The 14,962-nt window shown below is 39.6% G+C and overlaps 1 protein-coding gene across 4 annotated transcripts in view; it reads left to right on the forward strand.

Moving 5' to 3' along the window:
* Window positions 1-14,962, forward strand: part of Thrb (thyroid hormone receptor beta) — a 376,546-nt gene that overhangs the window by 260,501 nt on the left and 101,083 nt on the right. For all 4 annotated transcript variants that reach the window (XM_047530284.1, XM_047530280.1, XM_047530281.1 and 1 more), the window contains exon 3: window positions 1,574-1,637. In XM_047530284.1, the coding sequence (XP_047386240.1) occupies window positions 1,616-1,637 (22 nt within the window). In that variant the 5' untranslated portion in view covers window positions 1,574-1,615. The remainder of the gene's footprint in view (window positions 1-1,573; window positions 1,638-14,962) is intronic.

The following is a 14,962-nucleotide window of genomic DNA, read 5'->3' on the forward strand; positions in this document are numbered from 1 at the left end:
GAAGAGATTATTGTCTTGGGGGAAAAGGCAGTCACGTAAACCTATAATTTTCACTGGGTGTGACAAGAGCTATGATCAGGGTATGACTTCACTGCTTAGTATTAAGTGTGGAGTCAGAATGAATGGCCATATATAAGTCTGCATTGTGAACACAGTTCATATACTTCCTCTTCCCCAACAAGAAGAGATGATTTTTTCTTCATCCAATGGCTTTCCTATGCCCAGTACATTATAGGACAGCCAGCATTTTTACTCACATCCTCTTTCTTTTTTTTTGTTTCGGGGGTATTGGGGATTGAACTCAGGGACAATCAACCACTAAGCCACATCCCCATCCCTTTTTTGTATTTTCTTTAGAGACAGGATCTCACTGAGTTGCTTAGGGCCTCACTAAATTGCTGAGGCTGGCTTTGAACTCACGATCCTCCTGCCTCAGCCTCTGGAGTCGCTGGGATTACAAGGCATATGCCACTGCACCTGGCCCCTCACTCACATCCTCTTTAAAACTCAGAAACAAATTAGAATAAGATATATTCCCTGCTTCTATAATTATGTCAAAACGGATTCTACGGCCATGTTTAACTAGAAAGAACCAATTAAAAAATATAAAACCCAAACGTTATCCTTCTGAAATAAGTGAAGCGTGTATTAGTTTTCTTGTTTTACACTGAAGAAATGGAGATTTCAGTGCTTTGAAATTACTTGTCATGATCCCACAGCTAGTACATGACAGCATTGACCCTGAAACCCCTACCTCAGACTTTGGTGCTATTTTAAAGCCAACATGCTGCTGTTCTCCACTGGACGCAGAATACCCTACAGAATAAACAACCCAATTCTGATCTGACTCCAGAAATATGCTGAAGGACACAGACCTGTGTTCATCAGCCACCTGTGTCTGTCATCTGCATCCTTCAGTCCTCATCCCTTGGTCAGTGTGCAACTGGGCATTGACACTCACGGGACTTCCTTCTCCAGTCTGAGGACCAGACGGTCTGTTGGTCATGGATCTCATTAATGAAGTGGTGATGGCAGGAGGAAGCTCTGACTGGAGAAAACTCATAAATGGGCAGAAAGGGATTTTGTTTTCTAGAACAGGGCATCTAAGATTGAAAGGGCACATGAATCACCTGGGATCTTGTCTAAACGTAGAGTCTCATTAAAGTGGTTCTAACTATCAGCTGATGCTGAAATCCTGTCCTCAGACCACACTCTGAGAAGCAAAGATCTAGATTAAAGATGCTACTACATCTTAGCCACTCCTGGGGGACAAGAGCCAATCAGTGGGCTGGAAGCTTTCTTAAAAACCTGAGATGGAAGAGTGTGACTTGAAAAAAATACATATTACTTTAAAAATATATTTACAGAAGAAACTCTGCAATTAAAAACTAAGAGGTCTTGTAAACTTACATGTCACAAGACACTGTTAGGCTTCAGTTTCCTCAGTTCTGTGTTGAGTGTGACAAATCTTGCCTCAAGGTTAATAATGCATATACTGTTTGAAACACAAACATTATGGAAAAAAGCAAATTATAACCTACGTTACTTTTTTTTTTATATTTTCTCTTTGTAGGAGATGTCAGTGAAAAGAAGGATCCAGAATGATTACTAACCTATGACTCCCAACAGTATGACAGGTATTTATATGTTCTTTCTTAATTTTTTTTGTGTGTATCCACTTTTGTTTCACCTAAAGTGAAGTATAGGTTCCTAGACTGACCTGAGAGTCTTGGCAACCATTCTTTCCAAACAAACAAGTAGTATTCATCCCAGTGAATACATCCCTAAAAAATGTGCTTCTGTCTTCTTCTGGATTTATGAGATCCATCATCACCAGAAAGTTGATGGAGAGGAAATGGTAACTCTCAGTCAAAGGTTAGTTTTGAAGCCATCCTAAGATCACCAGCACACTGGATATGTTTACTCTTTACAGTCATTCAGATTCCTATGATAAATGGCTCTCCATCCTTGGTGACCACGGCATTCTTGTGTCCAAAAGTGGGCTGTTTATTCCACTGAGCAGTAGAGTCAGAATGGAAAGTAATTAGATCACTTGAGGCACAAGTGAGCTATAAAACCTAGTAACCTGGAGGAATAGGTCACTGCAATAGCACAAATTCTTTACGCAGTAGAGAGCAGAGATCACATGCTCAAAGGCCCCAAGGACAATAACACTAACAATTACAAAGGTCAGGTGTAAGGAAAACCAAATAGAACTGTAGAACTTGGGTTCTCTCTGAAAGAGAGCTCCCCTACTCTGAGCACACACTGCCAAACAGGAATGAAGACCAGGGTGTGTCCAGAAACTTTGAATTTTCAAGAGAAATTGGAAATCCAGATTTTAAGTGAAATATTCTAATTTTTAAATGTTAGCAATGAACTTATAAAAACATCGAAGACTTATAGTCCAGCCATCCCAGCTACTCAGGAAGCTGAGGCAGGAGGATGACAAGTTCAAGGCCAACCAGGGCAACTTAGGGAGACTTTGATTCAAAATAACAATTTTTAAAGTACTGGATTTTAGCTTAGTGGTACAGCATTTGCCTAGTAAGAGTGAGCCCCGGGGTTCAATCCCCAACTGCCAAAAAAAAATTAAAAAGGGTGGGACGTTGTGGGAAGAAGGCTATCACCTGGAATCAAGGCTATCACTTGGAGCTGTCCATTTTTTTGGCAAAAAAGTCAATAATAAAATGGGTTTTGCTTGCTAAGGAAGGTAAGTTCTCGATAGAGTACAATAGTGACCATCCAACCCAGGTCCCTCCAGATCAGGAATTGACAACTATTGATTGATTGGTGGTAATGGACCAGTGAATAAATATTTCTGGCTTCTCAGACCATATATTGTCTGTCATAACTACTCAGTTCTGCTATTGCAGCAAGAAGAACCATTGACTGTATGTAAGCAAACAGGCTTGGCTATGTCATAGTAAATTTAATTTTCAAAACAGGCAGCAGGCCAGCTTTGGTCATTGATTGCCATTTGCTGATGCTTGCTCTAGACTCTGGGATGATGACTATGGTGTGGAGCACCACACCCAGGCGAAGTCAGCTGGAGGCTGAGCCAGGAACTCGACTGACTCCTGGACAATTCTAGATTAAGCTAACTTTTCAGCAGACCTCCTGAGGCCTTCCTTTCAGCTGAGCCAGAACTCTGGCTGCCTCCTAATGGAAGAGGGAGTTTTCAATTCCAGCATTTGTTTCATAGTGTAGAAACTTATTTAGTAATATTTTCAAAAGAAACCGACCCCTGTGCTGGGTACACTCATGTGCTCAGCATATATGATGGGTTCAGAGAAGACAGGCATTGCTTTACACACCTTGTTTGTATGTGAACTGAAACAGTGTCCCTTCCCCTTTCTCTTTCACTGTGGGCTAAGGCTATGTGCTTATTTTAAGAAACCAAAGGGGCGGGCTGGGGTTGTGGCTCAGTGGTAGAGTGGTTGTCTAGTATGGGAGGCACTGGGTTCTGTCCCCAGCACTACATAAAAAAGTAAGCGGAGAAAAGTTTTAAAAAGTTTAAAAAAAAAAAAAGAAAAGAAAAGGAGTGGGGTGGGGTGGGGGAGACCAAAATAAAGTTGTAAGCTGCAGGAATTCAGTGTTTGCTTTAGGTGTATAATTGAAGAGCCAAGTTTGCTTATTTTTTTCTTTAAAAGCATAAGTACCTATTACTATTATGCAATACAGGAGATCAATTAACTCTTATGAAACCAATTTTTAAATGAGCAAGAGTTTGAAAACATAGAATCTGTGTTCCCAAAAGCAAGCAGGCCAAGATTTTTAGATAAAGGAGGCAAATTTTTTAATATATAGGCTCTTTTGGCCACAATGTTTATTAAGTTTATGTGTTTTGAATTTACTCAAATGGAAAATTGTTTATGGGGGGGTCATTTAATATCAGAATTTTCTCACTCTTTTACTCCACCTCTTTTGAAATTGAGGTTGTATGAAATCATTCATTGAAAAATACTGATTCTTAAGGAGGAAAGTAAGGAAGTGCCCTTTATATGATATTTTATTTGTCTGGAATTAAGTACCACTTCTCAGGTAATCTGAGGGGAATTCTCCTGACATTTATGACATTATAATGAGCTCTACTTTGAATAAAACCATGATTCACAGCAGAGGGGAATTTGCTCTAAGATATGAATACCTAAAAATTTTAATACCAAACTTAGAGGCATTTGGCCTTATTTGCAATGGAAATAAGAACTCCGACTCTTCTTGGCGTGCCCAAAGAGACAGAGGCAAGCATCTGGGTGTGTTTACACGGAATTTAGTTTTATAAAATTAGAATAAGGTATGAAGTTAGCAACATATTTGATGTTTTCATTGAAACTGGTCCCCAGTAATTGAAAGCCATACTATTAGCATTTTAATGTAAACAATATATTTCTCATTCAGTTATTTAACTTGCACTTCTTCCTCATGACTGGCTTGCTTGTTCAACTTCCTGACTGGTGTTTGTCCTTATTTATTTTTATTGAGGCATTATTGCTGAGTGTCCTGGGACTACAGTTTGCAGGGATGTACAGACACCTTTGAGGCGCTGATCAGTATTTCCCACTGGATGGTCTTTGCATTATTATTATGTTTTTCTTTTTGTTCCTTGCTTCTTTGTTAGGGTGTCATGTGTTAAACTTAAGAATGACAGGTTTATCCACATTTTCCTTACAATTCCAGAGACTGAGCATATTTTACAATTATTGGTCACTGTTGTTCCTTCATCTGTAACTTGCTGTTCATTCCAAATATCCATTTGTCTATTATGGTCTTTGACTTTTTTTCCCACTATTTGTGAAAGTTGTTTAGGCATCAGGGATATTAACTAGGGAAGTCACTAAATCTCTCTAAACCTTCCCCTCCTTATGAATTAAATGAAAAAGAAAGAGACTAGTTCATCTCCAACTCCTCTTCCATTGTTTAAGACCACGGTGGTTATATTTCAGAATTGAATGTAAGTCATATTTTCATAAAGTTAAGGCCTACATACATTGAGGCTTGAGTATAATTTTCTTAAAAAAACGTGAACCCTGGAGCAATACACTTGCATTTTGAAACTATCCTGCTGAACAAGTTTTTCAGTCAAACAAAATGTGAAATTTGGGAAAACTCAGTGTGGTGTCATAAAGCCCACACGGCTTTGCAAAGGCAGACCTTCAGTGCGCGTGTAGGCTTTTCTGCTGCTCCTTAATGAACATTTCAAAAAGAGAATCAGAGTCGTGCATATGTCCTGTAACCTACATGAAACAGCTTCTCGTGGTGTCAGAAGGTAAATTGGCAGCAAAATAATGACTCTTCAAAGAAAACTGATGTTAGCAGTGTACAGATTATTAACAGTTCCCACTGTCAATCAATACCTTTCCACACAAGGATTTCATTCATGCTTACTTAGTGAACCATCACCCATGATATCATCGCTGCTTGTGATGTTATTGCAAATAGTATGTTATTGCGAATAATATATTATGAATATAAGCTGGATGTGGTGGCATATGCCTGTAATCCCACTGACTCAGGACACTGAGGCAGGAGGATTGCATGTTCAAAGCCAGCCTCAGCAATTTAGCAAGACCCTCTCTCAAAACAAAAAAATAAAAAGGGCTGGGGATGTGGCTCAGTGGTTAAGTTTCCCTGAGTTCAATTCCTGGTACCGAAAAAAAAAAATTATGAATATATATTTGTTGAAAGATGATATGATGAATATATTTTATAATGAACTGCCTTGTCCTTTATTCTGTACCTCTCTGATTATTTCCTTGGGATACTTTCTACTAAGTAAAAGGAAATGCTGGATCAAAGGAACTGGACTTCTTTTACCAAATTTTAACCAGATTATAGGGACCATTTGAGACACCACCAGCAATGCAGCCTCCATTTAATCATTATATCTTCCAACTGTAGAGGTATTTGATGTATGAGCCTTTTGATTTCAGGAGGCAATTTATTAAGCAAAATTTTATTGTAGCTCTTAAAAACGTACATTTTTCTTACTGATAATTTGACAATACACGTGCACACAAACATACACACGTGTTGCTTGGCCACAAAAACTTCATTTTTTGTAACTTACCCATCCTTTTAACTTTTCTGTTGCAGTGTTTGCCTTTTTCTTGTGATTTATATGTTAAGGAATTAATTCATTCTCTATCACAAATGTTACAAATATTTCCCCCAATTTAGTGTACATCTGCTTTTGTTTTTTGTTTATGGCAGTATTTGAACTTTTAAAAAAATTTCTTCTTTTGAAATAATTTCATCCTTACAGACAAGTTGTAAGATTAATACAAAGAATTCTCAGCTGTCCTTTACCAGAGTCCTCAAATGTAACATTTTCTCACATATGCTTTCTTCTTTTCCCTCTCTTATTATCTCCATCTAATTTTTATTTTGATCTATGATGTTATGGCATTTGGGGACATAGTAAAGTTTTTTAGTTTATATACAGTAACTTCTCTATGAGTGTAATTTTTATTTATTTCTTGTTGATGAGCTTAGAAATGTTTTCTGGTGCATACAGAGTGACTGAGCTCAGGCACTCTTGCGATGAGTTGAAACTTCTGTCTCCATGTGTAGTTCTGTTTAGACACAGGATTGCCTTGGTTAACAGGATTTTCTCAACCACATCCTCTCATATTACCCTTCAGGTCCTTGGACTGGTTACCTTTACAAAGTAAAAAACAACAGAGGGAGGTCAGCCAAGGGAGGTCAGCAACGTGGTGTGCCAATATGGCGCCCAACTTTCTTTCCCACATGGTCCCAGAGTAGTGACGCTTCAGAATGGTTTTTATCCTACTGTCATAATTATTCTAAAAGCCATCAGAAGACCTATTTCACTTTCTTTCAAATCCCTATTTTCCCAGTTGTGACCAAAAATAAAATGTTGCCTTGAATTTTATAGCATCATCTATACACATGGCAAACATTGCCATGAATAGTTTTACAGAAAGAAAAATACCAACTTACCCAACTTGTCCACAGTTGCCTGAGCCAATTACAAAAAAAGAACCTTGATTTTTACATGCTGAGTATTTAACCATACAACAAAGCTGAGGACTTTTGGCTCCCTCCTCAGCTTGGTTATCACTTTTAAAAGGAATTTAAATCTCCCTGCAGGTAGACCAGAAAGCCAACACCAGCCTTACCTGAAATGTGGTGAGGGCAGAAGGGAGGCTGATACATACCCGGCCAGCAGAAGCTCATCCATCCTCAGCTATCTCTCCCAGAGATCCACTCTTCACCATCACTCTGAAACCTCGTATCCTCTCCCCCTCTCTCCCCAGGCTTAGAACTGGGGTATCCACTCTATACCCACTGCCTCCCTTCCCCACTCCTCAGGAAGCTTCTTCCCCTGCTCTCTGCCTGCTGGTTCCACCTGCTCATTTCCTTTGAGTCTCAAGGCCCCTTCACTTCCCCTCCTCCATTTGCATAGCCTCTTAAAACCCCACTCAAGAAAATAAACAGAGCTTCCTTAAGCTTGAGCTTAAGAGCTTGTAAAGCAAGGCAAGGGAAAAGCTTAAATGTTGATCATTTTACATTCTTTTCCCTGTTATTTACAAATTGGTAGAAGAGAGTGAAAATCCCTCCATGGTGTTTATCCAGTCTGAGAAAGAGACCAGCCCTTCAGTTCAATGTGTTCTCCAGTTTCCACTGTAACAAGGGGAAAATCAAGAAACCACAAAAAAAGAGAATTTCTATGTAGCTACCACTTCAGCCTTTTCTTCAAAACAAAAGCAAATGTTTTATTTTCCTTAGTAAGCAGAGGAAAAGGTAACCCTTCATACAACACGAGGATAGTAGATTCTACCACAGAATCTGGGGGAAAGGAACCAGCCTCCTGTACTCAGTTCTGATCCTTTTCCCCATCCCTCCCCTCTTTAACTCCCTGAACTTCTCCTGGAGAAGGAACTTCCTGCAGAAAAGTAGGGGCTTGCTTTCTTTCTTTCTTTTTTTTTTTTTTTAATTGTTTGCTCTATTTAATTATACATGATAGCAGACGGCATTTTGATTCATTGTACACAAATGGGGTACAACTTTTCATTTCTCTGGATGTACACAATCTAGAGTCACACCATTCATGTAATCATACATGTACATAGGGTAATGATATTTGTCACATTCCCCCGTCTTTCCTTCCCCCTACCCCTCCCCTCCCCTCATTTCCCTCTATACAATCCGGCATTCCTCCATTCTTCCCTTACTCCCCACCCACATTATGTATCATCATCTACCTATCAAAGAAAACATTCAGCCTTTGGTTTTTTGGGATTGGCTTATTTCACTTAGCATGATATTCTCCAGCTCCATTCATTTACCTACAGATGTCAAATTTAATTTTTTATGACTGAATAATACTCCATTGTGTATATATACCACAGTTTCTTTATCCATTCATCTATTGAAGGGCATCTAGGTTGGTTCCACCATCTAGCTATTGTAAATTGAGTTGCTATAAACATTGATGTGCCTATGTCACTGTAGTATGCTAGATTTTAAGTCCTTGGGGCATAAACCAAGGAGTGGGATAGCTGGGTCAAATGGTGGGTTCATTCCAAGTTTTCTGAAGAGTCTCCATACTGCTTTCCAGAGTGGCTGTACCACTTTGCAATCCCACCAGCAATGTATGAGTGTACCTTTTCCTCCAAAGTAGAGGCTTTCTTTAAGAGCCCATATTAATCTCACCAACTCATGAGATTAGTAAAAACCTCTCAAAACTCCTGAGGACTCATACATAATTGCTTCTATAACAACTCTAGTTTCCAAATCTGAGCTGCAGCCAGGTGATCTGAAAGTTGAAAATATTACAAGAACAAAGTTTTGCAGGGAATAGAATATGAGAACAGAAGAGTGAAGAAAAATATCTATTTCTTCTCCAACTCCCACATCCTTCCTAGAAACCACTCTGTCCACTGTTAAGCTTCTCCTGATCCACCCCTGGCCCCATTGTCCCTGGACCTTACCCCACTTTCATCATTCCTATCACCACCACCACCATCATCATCACCACCCCTCACTGTCATTATTCCCATTATCTCCACCAACACCACCTGATCAACTCATCTCAACCTCAACCTCCAAGCCTACTATAGCCAAGAATTGCCCAGAACATCTTTATTGGACAACAACTAACTGTAATAATAGCTGTAACTTAACATGCCACCGAATTCCCAGAAATTGTGCATACATAGCGACAAGGTCCTTCAAAAGAATTGAAAATCATTTTTCCCAACAAGAATTTAGCCCATAATGAACTTATGGTGTTATTTTGTTTGCAGTGAGTCAAAAGTTATTTTTATATACCACCACCACCTGCCACCATCCCCAGCTGAAAAGTTCCAGGCTGCTGTCTTATCGAGCTTCACTTCTCTTTCAAGTCTTAGCTATGATGACATTCTCACTCTGGAATTTGGCTGTGTGGTAAAAAGGAAACTGGTGTGGAACTCCAACTCTCAGAGCCTGAGAGTGCAGATGTGTTCTTGGACTGGAGCTAGAACTGAACTCAGAGTCTCTAAGCCTCAGTTTACACATTGACAGGGCGAGGCCAACATGGTGAAGTGACTTACCCAAGGGACACCCCAGTGGATTGTTGAGTTCTGAACCCTCAGTTCCCAAACTCTGAGAAGCTGAGAGTTAAATGACTTCAAATAGTGATTATGTTTATTTTGTTCTGTTGTTTTTAACACAGTTCTTAGTCTTTATCTTGCTAATGTGCATACTGAGTCTCCAAAGCAGATGTACTAAGCCATCTTCCCTTGACTTATTGAAGCAGACCCCTTCTTCTATAGAGGACCTAACCTTGTTATACTCAAACTTGGCTGCACCTTAGAATCACCCTGAGAGCTTTTTAACTCCTGATGCCCATGCCATCCCAGACCAGTTATATCAGAATCTCTGGGTAGGACCTGAGACTTAGGATTCTTTTAAAAATTTCCAGGTAGTTCAACCCAGTCTGAAAACCATGATTTGGGAACAGTGGTCTTCCATTCTAGCTGCCCACTGTAGTCACCTGGGAAGCCACTCAAATGTGCTAAAGCCTATGTCCCACCCCCAGAGATTCTAGTCCGGAGGTCTTGAGCCTCTGGCATCTTTGGATTTTTTTTTTTTTTTTTTAACTCCTCACAAGATTCTAAAGTGCAATCCATGCTGAGGAAAGATTGGTTGTTCTCCAATTCGGTGGTGATATCATAATCACTAGGAAGTTTTGTTTAAAAAAAAATGCAGTAGCTCTATCATACCATTTTATCTAGTGACCAGTGCCAGGGACTCTGCATGCCTAATTAACTCTCCAAGGTGACTTTGATACACACAGAAGTTTGAGAACCACTATTCTAGCCAGATTCCCCCACCATTGTACATTTTAGAAAATGTTAGTTTGGGCATCTGAGCATCTACAAAAATCATCTAAACTATCACCTGTCACCCTCTAATTTAGGCCTAACCTGGCCACGGGTGACAAATTGAAATGTAATTAATGATGCTTTCCTTCTATTGCTTACCTGGGTGTATGTTGTCACTTGCTCCCATAAATGACAGACCCACAGTTCCTGAAATTGTGCATGTGCCCAATGGCATCAGCATCTCATTTATCTGAGTCACCCCTCAGAGTAGGAGCCTCTTCAGTTCAAACATTCAGAAAGTCCTTTGAGAGTGCAATACCACGGGCAGCATTTCTCACGGAAGAAATGGAGCTCCATGGGGAAATTTGAGTCTGTCTCAGAAAGTCTTTGTTGGTGATTCTGTAGGCAACGCCTTAGAATGCTAGTCCATGCTGCTTTCGTGAGTTGTTTTGAGTTGTCTGGTGCTTTCGGTTATGAGAATAAGCATTCTAAGGGAAAAAAAATTTTTTAATAAATTAATTTCTGTGTTAGGCCCTCAAGAGAGTACAGGTCTCAGGTGTGCAACCCACGAGGTTCATGTTTGCAGCCTAGACTGCACATTTCATTCACTTGGGGACCTCTTTTAAATCCCCATGGCAAAAACACTGAGCTTTTCTCAAAGGACTGTGGGGAGGTTGTAAGATATGTCACTTAACACCAAGTCTAGGCACCAGGGCTCCATGTAGGATAGCCATGATGAGGGATGATGACCTGGTGCCTGGTAGGCACTCACTGTTCATTTAATTATAAGAAAACAGCCCACAGAATTACTGTCCTACAATTGGGGGCAGGGGGAACAGGTGTACCTGGATGTTTTTATTTTTTAAGAAGCGTGTTTAGCAAGTAAGTTAAATATTTTTAGCTTTGCTTAGCCCATCCCTGTAATTCATATTGTCTTCTAGTGGCACATTTCAAATTTAGCACCTTAATGTTTCCTGCAAGAATTTTCTACATCACTCAAGGTCTTTTCTTTTACTAGAAAGTAAGAGAGATAAGAAATGGCTTAGTTTTTTCTTTATCATTTAATGAAAAGATATATTTTAGTGTCGTAATAATCCAAACAAAAAATTCGAAGCAGACAATTTATGGGAAGGGAAGTAATTTCAATACAGTCTCTTTGTTGCTGCAATAACTGGTAAAAGAAGCATTTCCAAATGTTTGCTACTGTTATTATTACTTCGTTTTTTAATAGGCATCAGTTCCTGGGGCAGCCAAATCCAAAAGAATAGCCATAGTGTTTTGCTGGATTCTGAGCACACACCAGGATGTAAGACTTCACATGCTATAATCACATCATGTGGGAAGTGACAGCAGAAAAATAGGAGGGAATACACATCTCCCCGCTGCCACCAATAAGTTAGAAGTTTTTAAAAATGACTTATTTCCCATAATTCAATTTAAGTTGTACAGTGTCAAATTGTGATTCCCAATATTTTTCTGCCAAGACCCTCTTGTTATTCCCCCACTCCACTCACAAGCCCTTTGAATTCTATGCTTTAAACATTTTACCTGCCAAACAACATTTATTAAGTCATAGAATTCACCAACCAGTGTTTTGCAATCAAAGACCTATTTAATGACTAATCTAACATTGATGTGCAAGATGAAATGACCACTGTTCCCCATGCTACATAGACAAGTTGAAAATTTTCTACATCTTTTTCAAAAACCAGAAGGCATAAGATTTTTCATGAAAGTGGCTTAAACTGCTTCATAATTTATATAATTTCTCTCAGGCTTTTTCCCCAATACTGCTTTTATGGACCTCAAGAGCCATTTGAATGAGAAAATTCTGAATATTTTTGTATCCCAAATTTCTCAACCCCAAGTAGGAATTATACTCCTATATTATTTAGCTAAATAGAAATACAAATGAGCCATCAGAATATCAATTACAGCTGGCATTACCTTTAATCAGTCTTTCAGTATTATAAAATCAAACATTAAATTTCTGTAGATGAATATAAGCCTATCATACTCACTAATGCATAATGAAAATATTCATGAGAATTCCAATCATTGGATACCATGATATAATCATTTGATTAGATCAAGAAATTATTTGACCCAAATTAGAACTTTAGTAAATTCTTGAGTTTTCAATGGAAAATTCGAATTAAATTTAATGTCACTTGAGCATCCAAGATATTGGATACTGGGCATGTAAACATGACTGAGAAATAGTCCAAACTTTCAGGAGCTCACAATCAAGAGACCACAGTTTCTGAACATATCCATACTTGTTTTTTAACATCCAAGAAGACTTAGGGAAGTTTAGGATTGAAGGGCATCTTAGAGATCATGTAGCCCAATACCCAGAAGTTAAAGGGATAGAAACTTAAGCTCATGAACTTAAAGTTGTGTGCATTTGCTCACACAGCTGTGTCCACACAGATGGTTTCTCATAGGTTATTCTTCACACTTCTCACTTGAGCGCCTGTTGACTCTGGATTTGTAAAACATTTAATTATATAATGGGGAGGAAAGCTACCTGGGATTACATAATATCTATTAGTAAGATATTCTGCTATAGTAAGTGAACCCCGCCCCCAAATCTCAGTGACATCATACAACAATTTCATTTCTAACTCATAAGACCCAGTGGGACACATACTAGATTGGCAAGTGACATTTGTCAAAGTCATTTGGGGACCTCTACTCCTTTCTTCTTGCATCCCTATCCACCTGTTGGGCTTCAGAATTTTCTTCAACAGGAGGGAGAAAGAAAATGAAAAGTTACACACAGGTAGGAGACCAGGCTCAGTGCTTTCCTTCTATTGGCTAGAACCAGTCACATGACCATGTTTCACTGCAGGGGAGGCTGGGAGATGCAGGCTAGCTGTGTGCTGGAGAGTGACAGAGCCCACAGACTTTGGTTATGAATCTATATCATAAGGAGCTATACAAATGCGTGATAATATTATGGAGCTAAGTTCAACAAGGGGGCTTTAACTTGCAAGGACTTGAAACAACGATTTAAGCTGCAAATACTTGCTCAGTCCTAGCAAAATATCAAAGCAGAGAGCCCTCTTCAAGACTGGTGGCCTTTACATTGCAGACCAGAGGAAGAGGGTCTTCAGAGACGGTGAGCGAAATCCTGGGGGCCAGATGGACCATGAGGCTGCGGTGGCTCCTCCTGCCCTCTGATAGGTCAGGAAGAGCATACAATGCCCCCCCAGGAAATGCAGAAGGGGGACAGATGGGCTGCATCCCAGCCTCCCTTCAGGCCCTCTTGACTCCTCCTTGATTCTCACCTCTTGCCTTTTTGCTTCCTATGATTTCCAAACAGGGCAGAGGACCTTTGTTCTTATTTTGTTTCAGATTCTGCCTATGTTCTACTCTCTTTTTTAAAAAATGTTTTAATTTTATTTGTTCTAGTTAGTTGTATGTGACAGTAGAATGCATTTATACATTTTGATAGATCATACATAAATAGCATATAATCTCTCATTTTTCTGATTATACATATTGCAGGATCACATGGGTCATGCAGTCATACATGTACATGAGGTAATAATGTCTGTTTCAACCTACTATCATTCCTTCCCCCATACCCCTTCCCCTCCCTTCACTCCCCTATACCTAATATAAAGTAACCCTATTCTTCCCCATCCTGCCCCTTTATTGTGAATTAGCTTCCGCATATCAGAGAAAACATTCAGCCCTTGGTTTTTTAGGTTTGGCTTATTTCACTTAGCATGATATTCTTTAACTCCATCCATTTACCAGCAAATGCCAGAATTTCATTCTTCTTTAAAGCTGAGTAATATTCCATTGTATGTATATATACCACATTTTCTTTATCCATTCATCTGGGCACCTAGGTTGGTTCCATAGTTTAGCTATTGTGAATTGAGCTGCTATAAACATTGGTGTGGCTTCTACTCTCTTGATTCTTTCTTTCCCTGAAGCTGTTTTATTTCTCTCTGTTCTCCTTTGATCTTTGTAGTTTACATGCAGAATAGAATGGAAAGAAGGGGTGAAAATAAAGAGGATGCTGCATCTTCAAACCAGGGAAGCATATACCATTTTTGGACTCCACTTAGCCATGCACTTGCCATTTATAATGCCCCCAACCATGCTGACCCCCAAGTGCAACAGAGGTTCTAAGGGGAAAAGCCTGTGGTCAAGTCCACCTAGGGTACAGAGTGACTCTGTCTCTCCATCTGTGACCTTAGACCAGTTGCTTCCCCATTCTTAATACTCAGTTTCCTCATCTGGACCTGGGGATGATAGTTACGTATCTCAGTATTAATTTGAGGATCAAAAGAAATGAGAATGTGCCCAACACCAGGGCTAGAACACAGTGAGCCTCCAATAATGATGGATGAAGCCATCATCATGGCCCACCACCATGATATCTGCAGGCCAAACACACCACCCCTGTCAGGAAAGCTTAAGGGAGCAAATGCAGCTCTCCTGTCACCTTGCTTCAAACACATGCATCTGCTACTCCCCATCAGCCACATGCCATCAACTTTCTGAACACTCTATTCCCTGGCCTCAGAAGAAACAAGTCCCAGGTCTGACTCTTCATGAAAATTCTAGTCCCAGTTTCCAGGCCTGATCTTTGAGGATTATGCATTAAT

The sequence above is a fragment of the Sciurus carolinensis genome, chromosome 17 (assembly GCF_902686445.1).
Source record: "Sciurus carolinensis chromosome 17, mSciCar1.2, whole genome shotgun sequence".
NCBI lineage: Eukaryota > Metazoa > Chordata > Mammalia > Rodentia > Sciuridae > Sciurus > Sciurus carolinensis.